Below are 25133 nucleotides of genomic sequence, written 5' to 3' on the forward strand. Positions count from 1 at the left end.
GCACTGTATTCCAAATATCTGAATATGCATAGGAAATAGTTAACTGGCAGTCAATAGTGGTAGTAACTAGACAGTGGGCTGGACCCATTTCCCCTGGTTAGTGAGTCTTCTGGAAAGAAAGACAGAAAGAAGACCTGTTCTGTGTGTGCTGCTGACAAGTAGATCAAGACAGAAGCCTTGTCCAGGGAGAGACCATCCCTGTGAGATATCAAGCTGCCAGAAAAAGCAACAGTCCTAAAAGTCAACCTCTGACAGAGAGCAAAGCAGACTGAAGGTTGAGGGCCATCACAAAGGGACAGTGTGCCGCAGGTACGGCTTTGTATTTCACTGCACATGGTTTGGGTTATATTGCTTCAGGCACCCGCCACCCTATTGACACAGACTTGTCATCCGATCTAGGACTGCACCATGCAGTTCGGTACTTCAGATACAGTACAGACCAAAAGTTTGGAAACACCTTCTCATTCAAAGAGTTTTCTTTATTTTCATGACTATGAAGGCATCAAAACTATGAATTAACACATGTGGATTTATATACATAACAAAAAAGTGTGAAACAACTGAAAATATGTAATATTCTAGGTTCTTCAAAGTAGCCACCTTTTGCTTTGATTACTGCTTTGCACACTCTTGGCATTCTCTTGATTAGCTTCAAGAGGTAGTCACCTGAAATTGTCTTCCAACAGTCTTGAAGGAGTTCCCAGAGATGCTTAGCACTTGTTGGCCCTTTTGCCTTCACTCTGCGGTCCAGCTCACCCCAAACCATCTCGATTGGGTTCAGGTCCGGTGACTGTGGAGGCCAGGTCATCTGGCGCAGCACCCCATCACTCTCCTTCATGGTCAAATAGACCTTACTTTCAAAGTTTTCCCAATTTTTCGGACTGACTGACCTTCATTTCTTAAAGTAATAATGGCCACTTGTTTTTCTTTACTTAGCTGCTTTTTTCTTGCCATAATACAAATTCTAACAGTCTATTCAGTAGGACTATCAGCTGTGTATCCATCTGACTTCTCCTCAACGCAACTGATGGTCCCAACCCCATTTATAAGGCAAGAAATCCCACTTATTAAACCTGACAGGTCACACCTGTGAAGTGAAAACCATTTCAGGTGACTACCTCTTGAAGCTCATCAAGAGAATGCCAAGAGTGTGCAACGCAGTAATCTAAGCAAAAGGTGGCTACTTTGAAGAACCTAGAATATGACATATTTTCAGTTGTTTCACACTTTTTTGTTATGTATATAATTCCACATGTGTTAATTCATAGTTTTGATGCCTTCAGTGTGAATCTACAATTTTCATGGTCATGAAAATAAAGAAAACTCTTTGAATGAGAAGGTGTGTCCAAACTTTTGGTCTGTACTGTATATTGGGAAAGGACTTGCACACCTTTGGTCATTTGGGACAATTGCTTGTGCATAGAGAGAGAGACTCAGAGGGGATCGTCATCACACTGCCTAACCCTTATACACAGCCTTTTGGGAAGAAAATTTCCTTGTGATATGCTTGAAAATTGTGCCTATTACTTATATTTGCACTGTGCCACCCATCATCTTCAATTAAAAAGACTGTCATTTGTCATAATCAATCCGGCCTGGTCACTGCCATCCTAACATCCGAAGGCTTATACGCTGTCTTCCTGTCTTGCACCCTGCTAACCATCCATCCCCCATCAAGGGTACCCTGGCCACCATCAGACAGAAGCCCTCAAACCAAAGGTGCTCCCTGTAGGGAAGAAAGGGTGTGCCCCCCCCCCCAACCACTGCAGCCATGGGCTAGGGTAGAGCTTAAGTGAGGACCACAACCACCCTCATTGCTACTGTCACCACCTGCTATCATCCTCTCTGCCTGCCAGCACATGCCTCCCCCGGAAAGTGCCACACACTGCAGGAACCATCAAGGTGTGCATTTGTATTGTGGTGTCTAGGGCTCACTAATGAAATTGATTCGAGGGGCCCACCATGTAGCTAAATGCACATTTATTAACTCAATTATTATGTGTACAAGGGGCTGCTCTGAACAAGGTGCTCTATCTGTATGACTCACCCCGTCACAATAGGATTAATTGTATATAACTACTGTATAGATAGGCACTCTTCACTTGGAACAACCTAGAGACATTAGTCTCTTTAAATAATATTTAATGTTACACGTTCCCCAAAACAAAATATCACCCCAAAAAATAATTTGTATTTAACCTAAAATAAAAATAAAATAAAGTAAAATACATGATTTAAAAAACTAATAAAACCAACATGTTTCTACCCCAGTATGGCTGTATATACTTTATGTCTGCTGCTAATATATATAATTGTCACGTATATAATGTGACTATTGGCAGTATACAATTGTCTCTTATATAGTATAATGCAGTATATATTTCAACCATATACCTCTATAGTTTTGCTCTCGAGTGTATTGGTATTATTTCAATTTATAAAGTTCACATTTATAAATGTGTTATTTGCACATATAAATTCATTCACTGATAAGTGATAAATAATATTTGTACCGCTTGTATTATGTCCACAATTCCCCTTATATTATTTCCTTCCTTTGCTTTAAGTTGTTATCGTTTCTTCTTTAATAATTTATCCTCAATGATGATGAGGTTCATGTACTCACTGTTGGTGGTTAGTTGTATACCGACCGTGGTGTCCCACGTAGTAATGATGCCACTTACCGTTTACCTCCGCCTCCCTCGGCTATGTGCGGGCATCAAGGTAACTCACGCGGTATCTTGGCTCAATCTTGGCGTCCCACGTGTTGCAGCGGGTCGCGTTTAGGCTGCTGGAATGTTCATAAAGTTCATAAGATTGTGGCAGAATTGTCCGTGGAGCGCTCCACACTTGTCCTTATCTTTCCAGCATGAACAGTATTTCTTCAATGGGATAATCAATTCTTTAAAGTGGGTCTTGTATTTCAGAGGATATCCTGATTTAAACCAAACGAGTTTCGGAGTTTATCCACCGCCTTCTTCAGTGGCCACATTAGCCCAGGAAATCCTACCCACTTATATACCCATGGCTCTAGTCTCATTCAAAACCCAAAGTAGACTTCCCATTTTTGCCATTGTTGCATATAGTAACATAGTAACATAGTACATAAGGCCGAAAAAAGACATTTGTCCATCCAGTTCGGCCTGTTATCCCGCAAGTTGATCCAGAGGAAGACTCCTCTCTAGTAGCTATAGCCTGTAATATTATTACACTCCAGAAATATGTCCAGGGCCCTCTTGAATTCCTTTATTGTACTCTTCTCATCTTTGTGACCATATACATATCTTTTCAGCTTCAGAGCTTCACAACCTCACATAGTATAATCTTCCTCTTGTCTATTATCCTAATATTGGCTCATATAAAAAAAAAAAAAAAACGCATTGCAGGTTTTAGTGCGTTTTCAATGTGTTTTTTCACCTACTTGTGCGTTTTTTTGGTTATAATTGCCTCCCATCTCAATTAATGGAGGTATATAGTAATTTACCTATTGCGATGTATATAACATACAATAATCATACAAAAGTAATTAAAAATGGAATGTAAAAATAAATGAAAAAATGGAAATAAGAAATGAAAATACAAGTAAAAAAGTGAATAGTTTAATATTGCATATGAATGTTCAACTGTTCCGATGTTCATATTTTATCATCATCTTCTGACCCCTATACCCCTACACATATCTCATTATTCATCCTAAGTTCATTTCTCTTATGCAGTATTTTGTTTTTTTTCTATATTTTCCTCACTCTATATTTCTATATTCATTTTATATAATCTTTCTTGCTGCTAAATATTCTTCAGAAGCTTTTACACATCAAGACGTATGGGGTGGGGGACCTCCCGCCAAGGGGAGATCGGAGGGCTGGTATAACAGCCTGACTCCGATTTGGAGTGGACGGGAAATAAGGCCCAAGGTTAGGCACAAAGGGATTAATACTAATAGCCATACTTAGAGCAATGTCTATGGCATTCCAATTGTGAATGCATCCATTGAAAAAATAGCACAGTTATGACTATGTGAGAACTATAAATCAGGGATGTAATTATGCCTCTTCACTCGAAAAGAAGGTTACCTTAACAGATAACACTTTTGCTTTTTTTCCCTTCTTGGAATCTATCCAGGGAATACATAATACTGTTTGCATGAAATAGCAATAAACTATTATCATGATGAGAGCAGCATAGTTTTAACATATTTCCGGGTATACAACGATGTAGCCATGACGATCTGAGTCATGTGATTGTCATGTGACGGTCTTGTGACACACACGTCATTCTTTACACTCCCTCACTAACACGCCAGCCTGGGACATGCCGGGCAAGACCGGGGCTATTTAAGCATACGGAGGTGCCCACAACTCGTGGTGGAACGGAAGCACGGATTGGAAGCACTACATGTGGACGGTCGCCGCACGGATGTTGCCCGTGCATTGGGGACCGCAAATCACGGTCCCCAATGCACAGAACGAGACTCACAACGGCCGTGTGCAAGAGGCCTATAATGTTTTACTACTTTTAAAACATGAAGACGCTTTTTTAAAAATGTTGCGTGTGTCGCCATATTTTGTCATCCATAATATTTTTATTTTATTGCCAACAGAGCTGTGTGAGGGCTCATTTTTGTGTGGCACGCTGCAGTTTTTATTGATACCATTTTGTCATACATACAGTACAACTTTTTGATTTTGAATTTTTTTAGGGAGGCGAGGTGACCAAAAAGAGACAATTGTAATTATATATATATATTTTTTTTATACAACATTTACCCCGTGTCGATAAATAACATGATATTTCAATAATTAATATTCCAGACATTTGTGGACATTGCTGACACCCAGTATGGTTAGCTTTATAGAATGTTTCAATACATAAGAAATAGAAAACAAATATTTTTTATATATATATATTTTTTAAAATATTTTTAAAGCTTTATTTAACAGTTTTTCACATTCATTTTGTAGCCTTAGGGGACTGTGATTATTTGATAGCTTGTACTATACATTGCAATATGTTTTTATAAGCATTTTTACCAGCATTGTATTATATCCTGCCACAGGAGGGGTGTAATGGAGGAAGTAACAAGGCAGGCCCGAGGGCCTTCAGAAACATAGAAACATAGAAACATAGAATGTGTCGGCAGATAAGAACCATTAGGCCCATCTAGTCTGCCCAATATACTGAATACTATGAATAGCCCCTGGCCCTATCTTATATGAAGGATAGCCTTATGCCTATCCCATGCATGCTTAAACTCCTTCACTGTATTTGCAGCTACCACTTCTGCAGGAAGGCTATTCCATGCATCCACTACCCTCTCAGTAAAGTAATACTTCCTTATATTACTTTTAAACCTTTGCCCCTCTAATTTAAAACTGTGTCCTCTTGTAGCAGTTTTTCTTCTTTTAAATATGCTCTCCTCCTTTACCGAGTTGATTCCCTTTATGTATTTAAAAGTTTCTATCATATCCCCTCGGTCTCTTCTTTCTTCCAAGCTATACATATTAAGGTCCTTTAACCTTTCCTGGTAAGTTTTATCCTGCAATCCATGTACTAGTTTAGTAGCTCTTCTCTGAACTCTCTCTAGAGTATCTATATCCTTCTGGAGATATGGCCTCCAGTACTGCGCACAACACTCCAAGTGAGGTCTCACCAGTGATCTGTACAGCGGCATAAGCACTTCAACTGCATTCTCAAGGTGCCAATCAGAAGACAGACAGGGGCACCCTCCCTTTTTTTTTTACAGCTTAGATTCTGTAGTCACTATTGGCTGCAGTATCTGAGGGGTTAAGACACGAGGGCACGGTTCCTGAGCTTGAGCCATAACAGCACTGAAATACTACATCACTGAGCACAAACTACTGTATCTATTTGCAGCAATGCACAAATACATTGCTGAGCGTGAAGGGGTTAATAGCAAAATTACACTAGCAGGCCTGGGCTTAGGCTGCCATGACAACTGATTGGCACCCAACCCCCAATCTAGCTGTAGTCATTATTAACTACAGCATCTGAGGGGTTAAATAGCTGGAATCAGCATTATCGCAGATCCTGGTCACTGCTGGTATGTCAGCTCAGGGGGGCTCAGATCCTGAGTCTGCTCCATACACTCTTTCCCCTGTTATGATTTACAGGTACATTAAATGTCAGGAAAGGGTTAATCACACTGCACTGGTATTTGGTCCTGGTATGGAGTTATTATATGATGACCATATATTTATGTGCACAGTATACTGAATTATTGTATTATTTGTGCACATTATACGGCACCATTATTATGTACTGTATATAGCTACATTATTTATGTCTAATATGTCCCTGTGCTTATTCGTGTGAATAAGACTTTATATTTGTGGTATACACACAGTTATATACAGGAAAACATTTTGGCTTTTTTATAGATGGGAAGCGAAGCCCAAACTGAACTTTTGTACTAGGAGTCTAGGACCAATGTGCCTTTGCCTACATCTCTGGTTATTATGCACTGCGTTAGTCTTGTCCAGCAGAGGACTGGGGGATCCACTAACGGGCTCCCCCCAGCTAAAGCAATTACTTCTAATTGGCCCTATCCTTGTTGCTGTTAGCACTGTAACAGGTTTAGAGCAGGAAGCTGTTGGTAATGGCGCCCCTGAGTTGCCATTCCTTTCAGTTCCCCCCAAGCCCATGCCGCTTCCTTAACCAACATGGCGGTGAGGGGGGTTACATGTTTATCCCACCTAATTTCTTCTTCTCACTCAAGTAGGAGCTGTACAGTTCTTATATCCTCTTCATTCCTCTTTTGCCTCTGCTGCAGTGAGTTACAACAGCTGGAGCTTCTTGTCGGCTGTTGTAACATGATACAGGTAGCCAAATTCTGCCCAAAGTGTGAATATTTCGTGTGGCCACCATTATTTTCCAGCACTGCCTTAACTCTCTTAGGCATGGAGTTCACTAGAGCATCACAGGTTGCCACTGGAATCCTCTTACACTCCTCAATGACGACTTCACGGAGCTAGTGGATGTTAGAGACCTTGCACTCCTCCACTTTCCATTTAAAGATGCCCCACAGATGCGCAATAGGATTTAGGTCTGGAGACATGATTTTCCAGTCCTACCACCTTTACTCTCAGTTTCTGTAGCAAAGCAGTGGTCGTCTTGGAGGTTTGTTTGGGGTCGCTATGTTGGAATACTGCCCTGCGGCCCAGTTTCCGAAGAGAGTGGATCATGTTCTGCTTCAGTATGTCACAGTACATGTTGGCATTCATGGTTCCCTCAATGAACAGTAGCTCCACACAGCTGGTAGCACTCATACAGCCCCAAACCATGACACTCCCACCACCATGCTTGACTGTAAGGAAGACACACTTGTCTTTGTACTCCTCACCTGGTTGCCACAACACACGCTTGACACCATCTGAACCAAATAAGTTTATCTTGGTCTCATCAGACCATAGGACATGTTTGCAGTAATATATGTCCTTAATCTGCTTGTCTTCAGCAAACTGCTTGCAGGCTTTCTTGTGCATCATCTTTAGAAGAGGCTTCCTTCTGGGACGACAGCCATGCACACCAATTCGATGCAGTGTGCGGTGTATGCTCTGAGCACTGACAAGCTGACCCCCCACCCCTTTAACCTCTGCTGCAATGCTGGCAGCACTCATATGTCTATTTTGAAAAGACAACCTCTGGATATGACGCTGAGCACATGTACTCAACTTCTTTGGTCGACCATGGCGAGGCCTGTTCTGAGTGGAACCTGTCTTCTTAAACCTCTGTATGGCCACCGTGCTGTAGCTCAGTTTCAGGGTGTTGGAAATCTTCTTATAGCCTACGCCATCTTTATGTACAGCAACAATTCTTTTTTTCAGATCCTCAGAGTTCTTTGCCATGAGGTGCCATGTTGAACTTTCAGCGACCAGTATGAGAGAGTGTGAGAGTGAAAACCCCAAATTTAACACATCTGAGACCTTGTAACACTAACGAGTCTCATGACACCGGGGAGGGAAAATGGCTAATTGGGCACAATCTGGCCATTTTCACTTAGGGGTGTACTCACTTTTGTTGCCAGCGGTTTAGACATTAATAGCTGTGTGTTGAGTTATTTTGAGGGCACACCAAATTTACACTGTTATACAAGTTGTACAGTGACTACATTACATTGTATCAAAGTGTCAGATCTTCAGTGTTGTCCCATGAAAAGTTATAATAAACTATTTACAAAACATTTGAGGGGTGTACTCACTTTTGTGAGATACTCTATATAAGAGAGCAAGACAAATATACAGGTTGTCAGTTTAGTCCTGTCCCCCCCCCTTCCCCCCCCCTTCTTTTTAGCTCCCATTTATTAAAGGAATGGCTCCAGGCTCCACTCCACTATTGTTCCTGGGGAGGTCGAGAGTAGTGGCCCTCTCCTGATAGCTGACCAGATATCTGCACAAAAAGGGTAAGTTTGTGTCTGTGTGTAATATGTGTGTGTAATGTGTATATGTTGGTTAGAACAATAGAGAGATCATACATGGGAAGGACCACAGAATATAGGAGGAAAGTGTCAGCCAGTATGCCCCTCACCTGGAAATGTAACGCTAATGGGGGAACAACCTGCTGAAGCTTGTGTGAATGTGCCACTCACAATCCACAACAGGCTGGATGCTGGATAATGCAAAGGTTCAGAAGAGAAGAGCGGAGATTGCAGTTCATGGCGCTACCTCCAGAATGCAGTCATTTAATGCATGATCACGCAACGCATTGCACATTAACTAATAAAAGTATGTCCTGTATCCGTACTGACTGCATTCTGGAGGTAAAGCTGTGAACTGAAGTCTCCGTTCTTCTCTTCTGAACCTTTGCATTTAATGTGTATGTTTGTGCATACATGTGTATGTAATGTGTATACATGTGTGGAGACTCTATATAGAAAACAGTATAAGAAAATAATTATACGTCTAAAGTATATGACCCCATTTTTGATGTGTACAGCAAGTGTATTAAATCTGTGGGATAGAGAGAAGGTAGGCTCTCAGAATTACGGTAGTTCCCTGATGGGCATAATATACTGTACTTCAGTCTGATGCTGATTATGCAGGTTCAGTCAAAAATGTAGTTTACCAAATGGCTGTTCGTTGACCACTGGATTACTGCATCATCATAGCATGCTTACATATTTATTTCATATCACAATAGGCAGCCAAATACTTTCTTACCCAGCATCTGAGCTTTCACCACAAAGCAAAGGATCCTTCTCACCATCGACTTTATAAATAACACCTGCAAAATGAGAAAAGTTGCTGGCTAAATATTTAACTAGAAACTGAAGAACTTCCACATTTTGAAAGGAAGATTAAAGAGTTGGCAACCTCTCTCCATATTTGAAAGTCCTAACTGAAAAACCCCTTTTTCTAGATGAAGACCTGGCTGATGATCAAGTGAAGCAGTTGTAAGACCATGCAAGGAAATGAATGGACAACCGTGTAATACCTTGTCGTAACGAGTCCTCCAGAGCAAGAGCCATGCTCTTTAGTAGCCTTCCACACTTGTTAACTCAGGATAGTCTCAAGCAGGGGACATGCCTCTACAACATCTACAGATGCAGCCGTGCTAAACTTAATGGTTAACTCTTGATATGAGCGAACTTTTGGAAAATTTAATTCGGCTGCTTCGATGAATTACTTCTTCACGAAGCAAATTTTTTTTAAGTAGCAGGTTCAATGACAGGGAGCTCGAATAGCTCTGTTCCTCATCATTGTACCCTTCAGGTGCCACGTTCATACATGACTGCGGCATCTGAGAGTAATATTACAGTTTAAAATTAACAGAAAAAAAGATTTAATCATACTTACTGCCTCCATTTGCTCGCGACGAGCCGTCCACCACCATTTTGCTTGAAGATCTTGCGTGAAATCTTGCGCGGCCTGAGATGACGTCATCATGCCTGCTGGCATGGTGACGTCATACATCATAACGCATGGGATTTCGGCCGGGATCTTCAATCAAGATACCAGTGGCTGGCCCGTTGCGAGCAAATGGAGCAGGTAAGTTTGATTTTTTTAAAGTTTTTTACACTATTTCAGGTTGAATCGATTCACTACCACGAAGCACGAGGAAATTTGGCTTCGCTCATCTCTACTTCATGTGTTAAGTATAGAATGGTAAGAAGATGTTAACTGACTTTTTTAATGGATTTAACAGGCATTTGTCGTAACTGAGATATGACTGTGCCATGTGTTATCAGAGTCAATTTTAGCTCGGCTACATCTGTATATGGTCCTTACAGTGGTAAAGAACAATGGTGTAAAAAAAGTGGGTGCATGGTCTGCAGTCAGACAGAGAATCATGTGCTTGGGGGCTGTTAAACACCTCCTTGAGCCATTCAAGAACAGCAGCACTATAGAAGGCCTATTACATATTGCCTGATTTAAACAATTATTTAAAGAGGTTGTGGTTTGTATGGATGACCTTTCCTCAGAATAGGTTATCAGTATATGAATGATGGTGGTCCGACTCCTAGCACCCCCCTTGATCAACTGTTTGAAAAGGCAGTGGCGCTCTGATGAGCACTGTGGACTCTTCGCAGCTTAGGAAGCATAGCACCATCCAATGGATAGCAGCTGTGCTTCTATTAAAACAGCTGATCGACGAAGGGGGAAGGGGGAGGTGGACAGGAGTCGAACTAGAACACCATAAAACAGAGTTGAGATACTTCAATTTTATGTTTTACGCAGATCCTATAGAGCAGGGCCATTCAGGTATTGCATTACAGCCCAGAAGCTTCCAACCTCATTGTTTCATTTTGTGATTTTGATTTGTTAATTGGAGGATCTGCATAACACCATGATTTTCATCAAGGAATCTTTCTGATAATGTCATGGGGGTCAAGAGACATACTTTTTCTGTGAGCAGAAAGATATACACCAGTCAGCCATAACATTAAAATCATCTGTCTAATATTGTGTAGGTACCCCTCTTGCCACCAAAACAACTCTGAAATATCTGGGTTCTACAAGACCTGTGAATGCGTCATATGGGATCTGGCACTAAGATTTTAGCAGCAGATCATTTAATTCCTGCAAGTTATGAGATGCAAGCTCCATGGATGTTTTTTGTTTTCCAGCACATCCCAAAAATGCTTGATTGGACTGTGATATCTGGGCAATTTTGAGGCAAAGTCAACACCTTGAATTGTTTGTCTTGTATCTAAAACCGTTCCTGGACACATTTTGCAGTCTGGCAGGGTGCATTAAGGGTCATACGAGGCCTCCTTCCCCTATTGCTCCATGGTCCAGTTCTGAAGCTTAGAATGCAGCATAGATACTCTTGGTAGTGGACAGTGGCATTCTGACTTGTCTGTAGCCATGCAGCCACATTCACAGCAAGCAGTAATGCTCTGTGTGTGTTCTAACACGTTTTCTATAATAGGCAGTAGGGTTGAGCGAATCAAGCACCTGATCATAGATCCAAAGTCGATTTGTTAAAAAACATAATTTGTAATGCTATTTCCGTTCAGCATTTACAATAAATTTGTTCCGTGTAGGAATACTGTGTCTTATCCAAAGTTGCGCGAGACTTCGGTAAATGACTTTGGTATTCTTATCTGTGGATTTAAAAACATTTTAAAATAGGAATCCGAAGTCGGTTTCAGTACCCGCCAGTACTGAAGTTGACTTTGGATTCCTATTGTAAAATGTTTTCAAATCCGCAGATAGGAATACTAAAGTCTTTTGATGAAGTCTTGTGCAACTTCGGACAAGATGACATTTTCCTACGTGGAGCATATACATTGTAAATGGCGTACGGAAACAGCATTGCAAACAAATCTATCATCAGAAGCTCGATTCACTCAACCCTAACAGGCAGCATAAATTTTCTCAGCAGTTTGCTCTACTGCAGGTCTTCTGCGGGATGGTATCAGACTGGCTAGTCCTTTACATTGGTATGTTTTCTTCAACCACTTTTGGTAGTTCCTAACCACTGCATACCGAGAACACTACAAAAGATCTACCAATTTGGAAATACTCTGACCCAGTTGTCTAGCCATCAAAATTTGGCCGTTGTAGGACTCCCTCAAATCCATATGCCTGCCCATTTTGCCTGTTTCCGACACATCAATTTTAAGAACTGACTGTTCACTTACGGCCTTACACATCCCTGTCAGTGGTCTTAAAGTCCAGCCTCACATGCAGTTTTTGAAGCTAAAATCAGAAGTGGAGAAACAGAAGTAGAGAAAATATTAAGGAAAATGTGAAGGACTCTCCTCTCCAGAGATACTGTATTGATATCAAACAAAGCGGTGGAGAATGGTTCTGGAGGTCATAAAAAAGGAGGGAAATAAAAACATTAGGTCCTTCCATCCTGGGCGATAAAACCTGGCAACAATTTGATCTTTGCTGTAAGAACCTTTCTGTTCTACATACTCCACTACACCTGGAGTTGAAAATATTGCATATGGACAATGTACAGTTTGAATGGTTCATGTCACAAGTCATAATCACGTATGCTCCTTACTATTGTATCTGAATGCACAGAAAGACAAAAATGCATGCAGCCCTGTGGCCCTGGCATGGAGGCTATCGTTGCCTGCTCACTGATGGATGACCTGACTCTCTATGAGACAAGCATGAACTAATGTGCGTCATTTGGCTGAAGATACAGATGTACAACATTGAAACAATTTGTATGCGAACGTAACATTTTACAATGTAATTTAATCAATGCTATCATTACAGCTTCAGGCTTGAAAGACACATTAGATTAACATCACTCATAGAACTGGAACAAAAGTGCAATTTATTGTTGCAGGCTTAACGTCTGAAATGTCTGCAAGGAAACCATTAGGTATATAAACCGGTTATTTTATTAATGTTGTTTTAATATGAATGTTGTTTTAAGTTTTGCATTTAAAGGGGTTGTCCACTTTGGACTATCTATTTTTGGAAAAAGGATCCCAGTGATAGGTTAATTGCAAGGTATCCTGCTACAGGTAAACTTAGCAATTGCTGTAAACTGTTGCAGAACCCTGCAGAAAATGTCTGCCACCGGTTTTGCAACATTTTTATACTAATGACCTATCCTCTGGATATTTTGATTTGTGGAGGTCCAACACCCTGTTCCCCCACTGAATCGCTATTTTGAGAAGTCATCAGCACTCCTGTGAGTGCCGTGGCCTTCTCGAAGCTCACTAAGCGCAGTGCCGTACATTGTACAGGGGCAGTGCTTGGTGTAACATTCACTTGAATAGGACTTCAGCTGCTCCTAGGCCACATGACACATGAATGGGTTGTCACTTAGCCTAGAAAAAGAGAGAAGGCCGTGGCAGCTCACAGGGGCATCATTGCCTTCTGATTGGCGCGGGTCACAGGTGTCAGACCCACACTGATCAGATACTGATGATCTAACCAGAGGATAGGTAATTCGTATAAAAATCTCAGAAAACGCCTTTAAGAATTTTTTACACAGTGTTGTCAGTGTGATGCACAGACATGACAGTCCTGAATGGATTATCTTCCCCATCTTAATTTAGAAACTGCAACTTTTTGAAAAAAGGTCTCTTAAACAGACATTTGCCTTACAAAATGACTTACTTTCATTCATCTCGACATATTCATCCATGGTCATATTAACAGGTAAAGAACCATTTGGTAAGTACACACACTTGTTCCTTAGGTGTCCCATGAATAGCTGCAGTCCTATTAGTGCAAACACACTCAGACAAAACACCGTGAGAATGACCACATCTGAAAGCTTCTTAACCGACTGGATCAGGGCCCCCACAATGGTCTTTAAACCTTAAATTTAATGAAGAAAATAAGGAAAAAGAGTTACTACAATATACTGTCCTAAGACTATTTCACGAGGGCATGATACGGGCATGTTTGGGGTCAATATCATAAACACAATACTAAAGGTGGCCATACACATTAGATAGAATTTAGTTGATAGTTGAACATCAGTTATACAAACAATTATCTGGTGAACAGCCATACATATTTTAGTCTATAGTGGCCATTAGGGATGAGCGAATCGACTTCAGTTGAAACATCTGAAGTCGATTTGCATAAAACTTTGTTCAAATACTGTACGGAGCAGGAGCTCCATACAATATTAGAATGTATTGGCTCCGATGAGCCAAAGTTATTGCTTCATGAAGTCTAACGAGACTTTGCGAAATAGTTTGATAAATGTATTTGTACTGTAAAAAAACATTTCCCGAACTCGGGTTTGGTTCCAAGGTACCATTTGGAACCTTCAAGGTGACCATACACATTAGAAGTTGTTTAATGGTGGACATCAGTTGAATAAACAGATATCTGGTGCATTTTTATTTCACAGGCACAGCCATACACATTTTAGACCATATTGGCCTTGACACTCATTCAAACTGGACAAAAATCTTCATGGGAACATTTTTTCAAACAATCTTTCTTTGAACGAAAGGTCTTTTGTCCATCTATCGAAAGAAAATTCCAAACATGGCTGATTTCTTTTCTGATTGTGATTTCTGTCATTGGTTGGCTAAAACCATTGCTCGTTGTTAAATTTCACTCTGTGAATGATTGTTGTGTTGAGATCATTTTTAGACCAATGTGTATGGTCACTGTTCAGAAGAAGGATCAGAAGAACCAAAGAATATGAAATGTGTCCTATATGACATGAAGGAAGTCAGCACTAAGAAAATGTGAACCATCCTTATTGTAAAGCTCTCTTCAGACTGTATTTTTAGGATTCCTATGAATTCTGGGAAGATCACTGTCAACATATAGTATCAACTATTTCCTAGTATCAGTGTCATAACAAGTGTTTTAAGGTCACTTATGACTTTTTTATTAATGGCAAATAATATAAAATTGCATTGCCACCATGATTTTCCCCGCAAATCGCGCTTGCAACATGTTGCAGTGTTGAAAGTACAGTTGACTTCAGAATTCATCCTGAAACAAAGCTCTGGCCCCTTATACAGATGGGGTTGTCCAAAAATGTATTACATTTCTTTTTTTACGATGGAATATTTAAAAAATGGTTCTGTGCCAATATATTTCTTAGCAAGGTACTTGTAATTGCCTTTCCCTTATATATTTCCTTCTTAGAGCTTATTGACTGACCTGCAAAACAGCAATAGTCACTCTGTCGCTTCAATCTGGGCAGTGGGGCTAAGTTACTATGAATGTCTGTCCATCAGCACTAGACACATTAAGTGGAGCTATTGGGAGAGAATCCAAAAAAACACCAGGGGCATCATAACAAGTCTGTAAGAAGCAATATCTAAGTCTAGTTACGGTGCAGCACTCTCTACCTTCCACTTTAAAGGGCACAGTCAATAAAAATATATCACATATTAACAGTCTATGTGTGAACATTCTATGTAATTTTTATTAAAAACAAGTGGATGGATTTATGGGTATGATTTTTTTAACTCACTCCACTCCATATATTTTTCCTCCTGTCCTGGCTCTTTAACTCCCTCTGTTTGGATTTTAAGCATGAGAAACTGTCTCACTTAACTCTCTCAGTCAGACCATCACTGTGGCTAGAGAAATCCCCTGTAGTGTCTCAATTAGAGCATCACATGTTACATTAATCAATAGAGATGGCCTCGGTGGTCGTTTCGCTGAGAACTTTGCGCATTCGCGATTTGCCGAACATAAGAACACATGGCGATGTCAGCCTGCGCCATATTATTTTGCATTGTGCCGAACTTTGACCCATGACACATCCGTCAGGTGGGACAGGACAACCAATTGAGACGTTTCAGCACATGGACACACCCCCACCCTATAACAGAACCCGATCTGGCAGCCATTTTACATTCTGTTTTTGCCAGTGTATGGAGAAGTTGCTTTGTGGAGCAGGGACAGGCTGTTAGGGACACCAAACGCTAACTAATAGGGCCACAAAAGTCCTTTTAAGGACTGGTATAGCTGTGCTATCGATAGGTGTTATATACTGAGGGGTGTAATATACTTATAATATACTTTCTAACATAGAAAGTATATTATAGTGCATTTGTATTGTGCAGCAGTTGTGTGCGGTTTTGCTGCGATACCGTAGCTATATAGAGGGACAAGCGCTATTGGAACAACTATTTGCATTGGGTGTGATATACCTGTTGCCCCAAATAAACATGGTGGTGTGATATACCTGCTTCGACAAAATACTGATTGAGGGGTTTGATATACCCACTTCCACAAAATACTGATTGAGGGCTGTGATATACCTGCTTCCACAAAATACTGATTAAGGGGTTTGATATTCCTGCTTCCACAAAATACTGATTGAGGGCTGTGATATACCTGCTTACTGTCACGGCTGGCGGTGGGGGAAACCCCCAGCCGTGCGGTGCCAGGAGATGATAGGGTTACCCCTTGGCCGGGACCACAGAGTTAGGGAGCAGGTCACCTCCTATTGCGTCCCTAACGCTGACCCCGTCTCCTGTCAGTATGAGCCGACCTTGGTGGTAGGAGGGCTCATACGCCGGAACCTAAAAGTCCCTACGAGCCCTCAAGTCGGCCCTGAACTAGGGGACAGAGTCAGACGCCCTACTCCTCCTAGGCACGGAGGAGCAGGAGTCTCAACGGCCAAGCAACACAGGGGGAACATCAACAGACATATGGAAATGACAGGTAAGTGAGACTAGTCCTGCACTTACCTGCCACAGACACACAAACCTGGAACCCATGAACAAGTGCTGATGTCCACAGCAACATAAAGGACACAGCACACACCAGACATCACACGGGAACCCAGGAAACCATATGCTGCACCAACAAAGAGACCACACAAACATCTTCTGAACACCAAACATGAATATAACTAACGAAGATTTATGAACAGAAGGATGGTCCCCACCAAGCAGATGGAGGAGACAGGAGGCTGCTCCAGCCAGCATGGCTGAGAGCAACCTACTGAACCAAGCCAGGGACTGAGGCTTTATAGGCCAGGTGGCCACACCCACGGTCAGACACACCCAGTGACTCACAGACACACTGGGAAGGGAGTTAACCCTTCCTACACCACAGAAGGGAAAACACACATAAAGGGGAAAGCACACAAACTCACTCACCTGTCTCCGACGGCAACGGCATGCGTGGCAACCGTGTCCTCAAGAACAGCCAACGGGCCGAGACACTTCCACAGCATGCAAACATCACCAGACGTTGCCGCGGACAACCGCAGGTGAAGGGAGGAGTCCAAGTGCATACAAACACCACCTCGTGCACAACAAACAGACAAAGGGAGTGCACACAAAAACACGTTGTCAAGGGCAACCACACGCATGCCTATTGTCCGCGGCAACCGCACCTGAGGCAACAATGAAGTGCTCCCAGCTGCGGTTGACAACGGAAAACCGCGGGCAACAGCATGCGGCACCCAAGGAGTCACGACCATGACCAAGGGTCGTGACACTTCCACAAAATACTGATTAAGGGGTTTGATATACATGTTTCCACCAAATATTGATTGAGGTCTGCGACATACCTGCTTCCACCAAATATTGATTGAGGCCTTCGAGATACCTGCTTCCACAAAATACTGATTAAGGGGTTTGATATCCCTGTTTTCACCAAATATTGATTGAGGGCTGCGATATACCTGCTCCCACAAAATACTGATTAAGGGGATTGATATACCTGCTTCCACCAAATTTTGATTGAGGCTTGCAATATACCTGCTTCCACAAAATACTGATTAAGGGGTTTGATATACCTGTTTTCACCAAATATTGATTGAGGCCTGCGATATACCTGCTTCCACAAAATACTGATTAAGGGGATTGATATACCTGCTTCCACCAAATATTGATTGATGCCTGCGAGATACCTGCTTCCACCAAATATTGATTGAGGGCTGCGATATACCTTAACCCTCTGTCAAGACGGGGAGTGGGGAAAGCCCCCCACCGTGCAATAGTTGAGGCTGCAACGCCAGATAACAGGGAACGTAACCCTAAACACTCTCCCTAGACTCCTAGCGCATGAGCCGCCTCATAAGGTAAGGGGGCTCATGCTCACCAACCTAGGACCCTGCTATCCCTGCTACGCCCTAGGCCTGATGACAGGGCAGAGAATGCCTGTGCATCCACAACACGGATGACAGGCGTCTCCAGAGGCCCAGTAGCTGACAGGATGCAAGGCTATGGGTGAAGCAGTATGGCAGGTATGTCACAAAGCAAAATAACAATGTTATCTACTCTTACCTGCCGCAGCCAAGATGGAAAGAGGCTCAAGGCTGGGAAACCCACGGTCTTGCCTTCACTTAACCCCTCCGGGAAAGCACGCCCCTTCCGGAGACGTCACACACCACAATCAAACCTCCAGACAAAACCCACACCATAACTACATACACCAGGTGGGGGGAGGAATGACAAACACACCGGAGGGGACAACAGACACAGCAAAGGAAACAGAATAATAAATAAGGGTGACTCACACAGACATAATCCCAAGCAGCCCAGGAGCAGAGCTCCACACCAAGCTGACAACAAAATCAAACTGACCTTCAGGCTCCACCACACCAACATATAAGGAGGCCTGAGGTCACACCCACCACACCTACCAGACACGCCTAGGAAGGAAGTTAACCCTTCCAACACCAGGGAAGGGAAAACATCAACTTAAAGGGGAAGTGCATACAACTCAAACCCTGTGCACACCAAACAGGGAATGTGCACACATAAACACACGTTGCCCGAGGCAACCGTATGCATTGACAGTGAGCCGCCTAGCAACAAGCTCAGGCTGCTACACTGCCAATAACACCACATTGCCAGCGGCAACCGCACGTGAGGCTACCAACTAACAGCCCTCACCTGTGGTAAACATCCAACCTGGCCGCTGGCATGCGGCTCTAAGAGTCACGACCATATCCAAGGGTCGTGACACCCTCTTACAATGCCTCATGGTAAGGTTGTCAAAGGGGGCCCTCTGTCCAAACTTACTGAGTTAATCAGCTCCAGACCCAGGAAGCCGATCACCACGTGAGCAGGCCTCTTCTCGTCCTCCTCGTCTGATGACCACTCAGAGCTCCTGAGTGTGCGCTTATGAAGCAGAATATGCAGTCTATGCTGAATGCCTTCCGCCTCTCCCTATTGGGAGACTTTAAGGCCATGCTGTGCAATTTAAAGCGGGAAATCTGAGACCTGGGAGATCGTACTATACATATTGAATCCAAGATGGTAGAGTATGCTACCTCCCACAACGCTCTGATAGATGCTCATTATGAGCTAGAGGAGGATGTCTCTCGTGTAAAAAGTAAGCTGTATGACCTTGAGGATAGATTGAGGAGACATAATGTGCGCATCAGAGGGATCCCTGAAAATATTCAGGACTCTAAACTCTGGGCATTTTTTTGCTGGATTTCTTAGAGATGTTCTACTGGACTTACCTGAAATAGATCTGCTGGTGGACACAATCCACTGGGTACCGAAGCCTAAACAACTTAATCCCACATTGCCACGTGACACATTGGCCAGGCTCCACTTATATAAAACCAAAGAGGCCTTTCTTTCCAACTGCGTCACAAGCCAACTCTATCAGATGCATACAACAAGCGGTCTACCCGTGTCTATTAGCGGCCACCCTGCAAATAGAAGGGAGTTTGCACCTATCACCCAAGTCCTACGGCGTAAGGCTATACCGTATAAATGGGGTTTTCCAATTAAGATCACCAAGGTTGGAACTACCTTGACTTGTTTTACCCCATCTCAAGCAGGGGTAAAATGGCGTCTCCTTCCCGAAGCTTCCGACCCTTGGAGAAGATTGCGCAGGATTGGTCGGTGACCTGACTCCAGTTATCTGAACAGGTTCCTCATGCTGTTCCACCGGGACATTAGTCCGAGCTCTTTTAATGCTCACAGTGCTTCCCACTGTGTGCATCCCCCAAGTTGTCACTAGTGTCTTCATTAGCCCTGTTTTTTTGTTGCGGTTCTTCTGTAATTTGCTTAGTTCTTTTTATCTTCTTTATGGTACATGTCAGTAATTGGTACTCCCGTGATTCCTATGCACTCTCTCGGGCTCAATATCTGTGCACCTTTAGGCATTATATTTTTATAATGTCTTACATATGTCATAATGGTGTTGAAGATTGTATCTTTGAATGTAAGGGGCTTAAATTCCCCATATAAGAGATCTATGCTATGGAGGGAATTGGCTAAGTCTTGGTGTGATATTGCTTGCATACAGGAAACTCCTCTGTTATAGAAAGATTGCCCGCGACTGTCACACAGAGAGTTCCCATACATAAAGCATGCCACGGCCGCGACCAAGAGGGCCGGAGTTTGTATCCTTGTTAAGAACAGACTGGCTCTTTCGGTCATATCTGAACTAGTGGACCCAGGAGGGAGGTTTATTGTTTTAGTATGTAGCGTTAATGGTTTTGTGTTCACTCTGGTTAATATGTATGTACCTAACCATTCGCCATATGCGTTTGTTCACTTGGTGTTAAAGAAGGTGGGGCTGCTGGCAAAGGGGGGAGTGTTAATGGGCGCAGACTTTAACATCCCTGTCTCTACGCATTTAGATTGTTCATCAAAAGCTTCTAGTCCGAGAGATGATCTCCATATGTTGCTATTGGAGGAAGATCTCCATGATATCTGGAGATATCAGCATGCAAATGAAAGATATTTTTCATATTTCTCCCCTAGATACCACTCTTATTCCTGTATTGACTACTTCCTGCATACAATCTACTATTGGCCGTATAACATGGTCGGACCATTCTCCGGTTACCCTTATACTAGATGACAGAAGTCCTCGTACCCCGCACTCCTCCTGGCGTCTCAGCCCCTTCCTGTTGAAATCTCAAGAGGTGGTTAGTAAAATCACTGGGGCATTACAAAGTTATTTTTCGATCAATGATAATGCTGAAGTCTCAGATGTTACATTATGGGCTGTGCACAAGGCGTATGTTAGGGGTTTGTTCCTGCAGGCTGCCTCTGCAGCCAAGCATAAGATGGAGAAGGATGTTGGGGAGGAGATGGATCGCATCAGAGACTTGGTGTCACGGAATGTGTACAGGTAACAAGGCAAAGCAACATGTATAAACGACTCGCTGGATCCAAAAACTAAGGAACCAAGGGAGACCCCTGCAGAAGACCTGGCACTTTCCCTGGCTGCTCAGCCTATGCAAAGATCCGAATGGTGGAGGTTTGCATATCCACGAACCTTGACTATAAAGCCCTGAGCACCCTACAATAGTGAGGGGACACGACCACCGGCTCCCTACACAAGACACGGAGGGCGTCAGGGTCACCTGGGATCCAGCAAACAGATATTAACAGATAAAGGTACACTTAGCTTTGAAGCAAACAGGAGGACAGATCAGCGTGCACACACACTCCAGGAAGTAATATAAGCCGCCCAGAAAAGCATTCTGGGGAGGCATTTAAAGGGAAGCAATTAACACATGACAGCTGAGAGAGGCTGACGAGAGGAGGAGCTGAATACCACAACACAGAAATTCAAGGAGGAGGTTCTGAAAGGCCTCTGTCAGAGCTTCTCAGCTGTCTGGTTGTGACACTTGGAGGTTCTGACCAAAACACATCCAACACATGCACTCTCATCACAGCTTCTTCAGGCACGGGATCAACTACGTATACTCCTGCTACATAATTATGAGGGCAACCTAACCAGATGTAGGTCCAAATACTATTCTATGGGCGACAGGGCAAGCGCATTATTGTCTCGGAGAGTGAAACAAATGGAAGCCAAAGCCAAATTTGCATACCTAGAGCAGAGCCCAGATGATCGTCTCACAGACCCCAGAGATATTGCTGAGGCATTTGCAGTTTATTATTCTAAACTGTATAATTTAAAAGACGATACTACGGTCATTCAGCCTACAAGGGACTCTGTTAATTCCTTTTTAGATGGAATAAACCTCCCCAAACTAACAGAAGAGCAACAATCCGCTTTAAATGCCCCATTCACCAAGCAGGAAATTAATCATAGCATCAAAACTTCCCCTTCACATCAGGCCCCTGACCATGATGGTCTCTCAAGTGACTATTATTAGCTGTTCTTCACTGAACCCCATATTTACAACGTTTATTTCACGCATGGCAGACTGCGGGCACTATTGACTCAAATCACCTTGCCGCAACAATAACTACTCTGCCCAAAGCAGGCAAACCCCCCCAACAAACCAGAAAATTTTAGACCTATAACTTTATTAAACTGTGACCTTAAGCTATATGCAAATATGCTGTCTTCTCGTCTTCAGCAAGCCGTGCCAGGATTAGTAAACGCGGATCAGGTAGGTTTTGTAGCTGGTAGGCAAACCAGAGACGGTACAAGACGCATGTTGAATCTTTTGAATGTTATGCAGATTTCCAGAACCCCCAGTGCATTCCTCTCCCTAGATGCTGAAAAAACCTTATATAGGGTGCACTGGGGGTGCCTGGAGACTGTTCTCAGGAAATTTGGCTTTACAGGTATTATACTGAGTTCTATCTTAGCTTTATACTCCAACCCTTCGGCCAGAGTTCTTGCTTCAGGGTTCTTATCATCTCCCTTCCGAATTAGCAATCGTACAAGGCAGGATTGCCCCTGTCCCGTATAGTATTTGCTCTTGTAATGGAACCCTTGGCGGAGGCCATCAGATCTTGTCCTGACATCACGGAAGTGCAGGTGGGTAGCGCCAATCACACAATTGGCCTGTATGCGTATTATGTGGCTGGAGGTATATTAGATGGTCATTGGATATCAATTTTACTGCAGGTTAGTACAAATACATGTCAAATACATATGTTTAAAATAACTAAAAATATAAAATTGGATTAAAAACATGGCTAACCAAATCACCCCTCTTGTAAAAAACCCCAATGGTAATACAGTTGTAAAATTATTCAACCCCCAATGCGGAATTGTGTTTAGAATGAAATCTCACAAGGACTTTTAAAGAACCAAATGCAACTAAAATGACATCAATTGTTTTTGTAATACAGTATTAAATTTTTTTTTTGTGATTTCTTCATTGACACAATTATTCAACCCCTTAAAGACTACCACTCTTAAGAACAGAGGTTTATTCAAGTGTTTTCGATCAGGTATTGAAAACACCTGTGGATGTCAAGGAGCAGCAATCAAGCATAATAAGCACCAATTAGGCAGATTTAGAAGGACTGTGATACTCAGCTCCTTCTAGACATTTACTGGTGTGTTTACAAACATGGTGAAGTCAAGAGAATGGTCCAGGAAGACAAGAGAAGAGGTGATTTCTCTTCACAGGAAGGGCAATGGCTATAAGAAGATTGCATAGATGTTAAACATACCAAGAGACACCATAGGAAGCATCATTCGCAAATTCAAGGCAAAGGGCACTGTTGAAATGCTACCTGGTCGTGGCAGAAAGAAGATGCTGACTTCGACTGCTGTACACTACCTGAAGCGCAAAGTGGAGAAAAGTCCCTGTGTGACTGCTGAGGAACTGAAAAAAGATTTGTCAGATGTGGGTACTGAAGTTTCAGCTCAGACAATAAGGCGCACACTGCGTAATGAAGGCCTCCATGCCAGAACTCCCAGGCGCACCTCCTTGCTGTCTCCAAAGAATAAGAAGAGTCGACTGCAGTATGCCAAAAGTCATGTGGACAAACCACAAAAGTTTTGGGATAGCGTTCTGTGGACTGATGAAACAAAATTAGAACTTGGGCCCATGGATCAACGCTATGTTTGGAAGAGGAAGAACAAGGCCTATGAAGAAAAGAACACCTTGCCTACTGTGAAGCATGGCGGGGGGGGGGGGGGGGTCAATCATGCTTTGGGGCTGTTTTGCTTCTACAGGTACAGGGAAGCTTCAGCATGTGCAAGGTACCATGAATTCTCTTCAGTACCAGGAGATATTGGATGAAAATGTGATGCAGTCCGTCACAAACCTGAGGCTTGGGAGACGTTGGACCTTTCAACAGGACAATGATCCCAAGCATACCTCCAAGTCCACTAGAGCATGGTTGCAGATTAAAGGCTGGAACATTTTGAAGTGGCCATCGCAGTCACCAGACTTAAATCCGATTGAGAACCTCTGGTGGGACTTAAAGAAAGCAGTTGCAGCACGCAAGCCTAAGAATGTGACTGAACTGGAGGCTTTTGCCCATGAAGAATGGGCGAAGATACCCGTAGATCGCTGCAAGACACTTGTATCAAGCTATGCTTCACGTTTAAAAGCTGTTCTAACTGGAAAAGGATTTTGTACTAAGTACTAAGATTGAATGTCACTTGGGGGTTGAATAAAACTGATAATGATGTGAGCACAGAAAAGACATTTGTGGTTATTTCATTATAAATGTTATGTTATATTTGTCTGACTTACAAGTGTCTCTTTGATTTAATTGTAAACAAGATGATTGAAATGATCAAAATCAATGTCAAACTGGCCAAAACACTCAATTTCAGTGGGGGTTGAATAATTTTGAACACAACTGTAGGTGAAATTCAATTAAACGTGGTCGTCACAGGTGTTGAATTCCTCCAAGATCCATGTCTCATTCATTTTTAGAAATGTGAGGTAGTCCACACTGCGCTTATCGGTCACGATCCCCCCTGCTGCGCTGAACGTCCTTTCGGACAGAACACTCAATGAGGGGCAAGCCAAAAGTTCTATGGCAAATTGTGCCAGCTCTGGCCACAGGTCAAGCCTGCACACACAGTAGTTCAGGGGTTCCTCGCTTCTCAGAGCGTCCACATCGGCAGTTAACCCGATGTAGTCGGACACCTGTCGGTCTAGGTGTTCCCTAAGGCTGGATCCAGAGGGCGGCTGTCGATAGGTTGGCAGCAAGAATGATCTCATATCTGAAGTGACCAATACATCTTCAAACTGCCCTCTTCTTGCATGCGCGGTAGGATTGGTACCCGCAACTGTTTCTCTATGGGTAGAAATTCCTCTGCCAGCGCCCGCAACAGAAGAATGCAGCATCTCTCAAAGCAAGACCTGGAAATGCTGTATTCTGACAGCCCTCTGTGATGCTGGTAACATGTCCGCCATTTTGTGTTTGTACAGGGGGTCTAAGTATGTTACCACCCAGTACTGGTCCTTGCCCTTTATGCTTTTTATACGGGAGTCCCTCTTCAAACACTGGAGCATGAAGGCCCCCATTTGTACTAAATTGGAAGCAGTGGAGTGCCCTGGCTCCTGTTCATCGTCCAGGAGAATGTTGTCCTCGGTCTCCTCCACCATCC

General features: G+C 42.9%; 1 protein-coding gene across 1 annotated transcript in view; it reads right to left on the bottom strand.

Moving 5' to 3' along the window:
- The window catches only part of LOC122944650 (sodium channel protein type 2 subunit alpha-like), a 181434-nt gene that overhangs the window by 95701 nt on the left and 60600 nt on the right, over positions 1-25133 (bottom strand). Inside the window, exons 7-10 of the mRNA XM_044303168.1 lie at positions 13551-13754; positions 13500-13514; positions 12367-12387; positions 9177-9240 (exon numbers count right to left, since the gene is read on the bottom strand). Coding sequence (XP_044159103.1) covers positions 9177-9240; positions 12367-12387; positions 13500-13514; positions 13551-13754 — 304 coding nt within the window. The remainder of the gene's footprint in view (positions 1-9176; positions 9241-12366; positions 12388-13499; positions 13515-13550; positions 13755-25133) is intronic.

This window comes from Bufo gargarizans, chromosome 8 (assembly GCF_014858855.1).
Source record: "Bufo gargarizans isolate SCDJY-AF-19 chromosome 8, ASM1485885v1, whole genome shotgun sequence".
Lineage (NCBI taxonomy): Eukaryota > Metazoa > Chordata > Amphibia > Anura > Bufonidae > Bufo > Bufo gargarizans.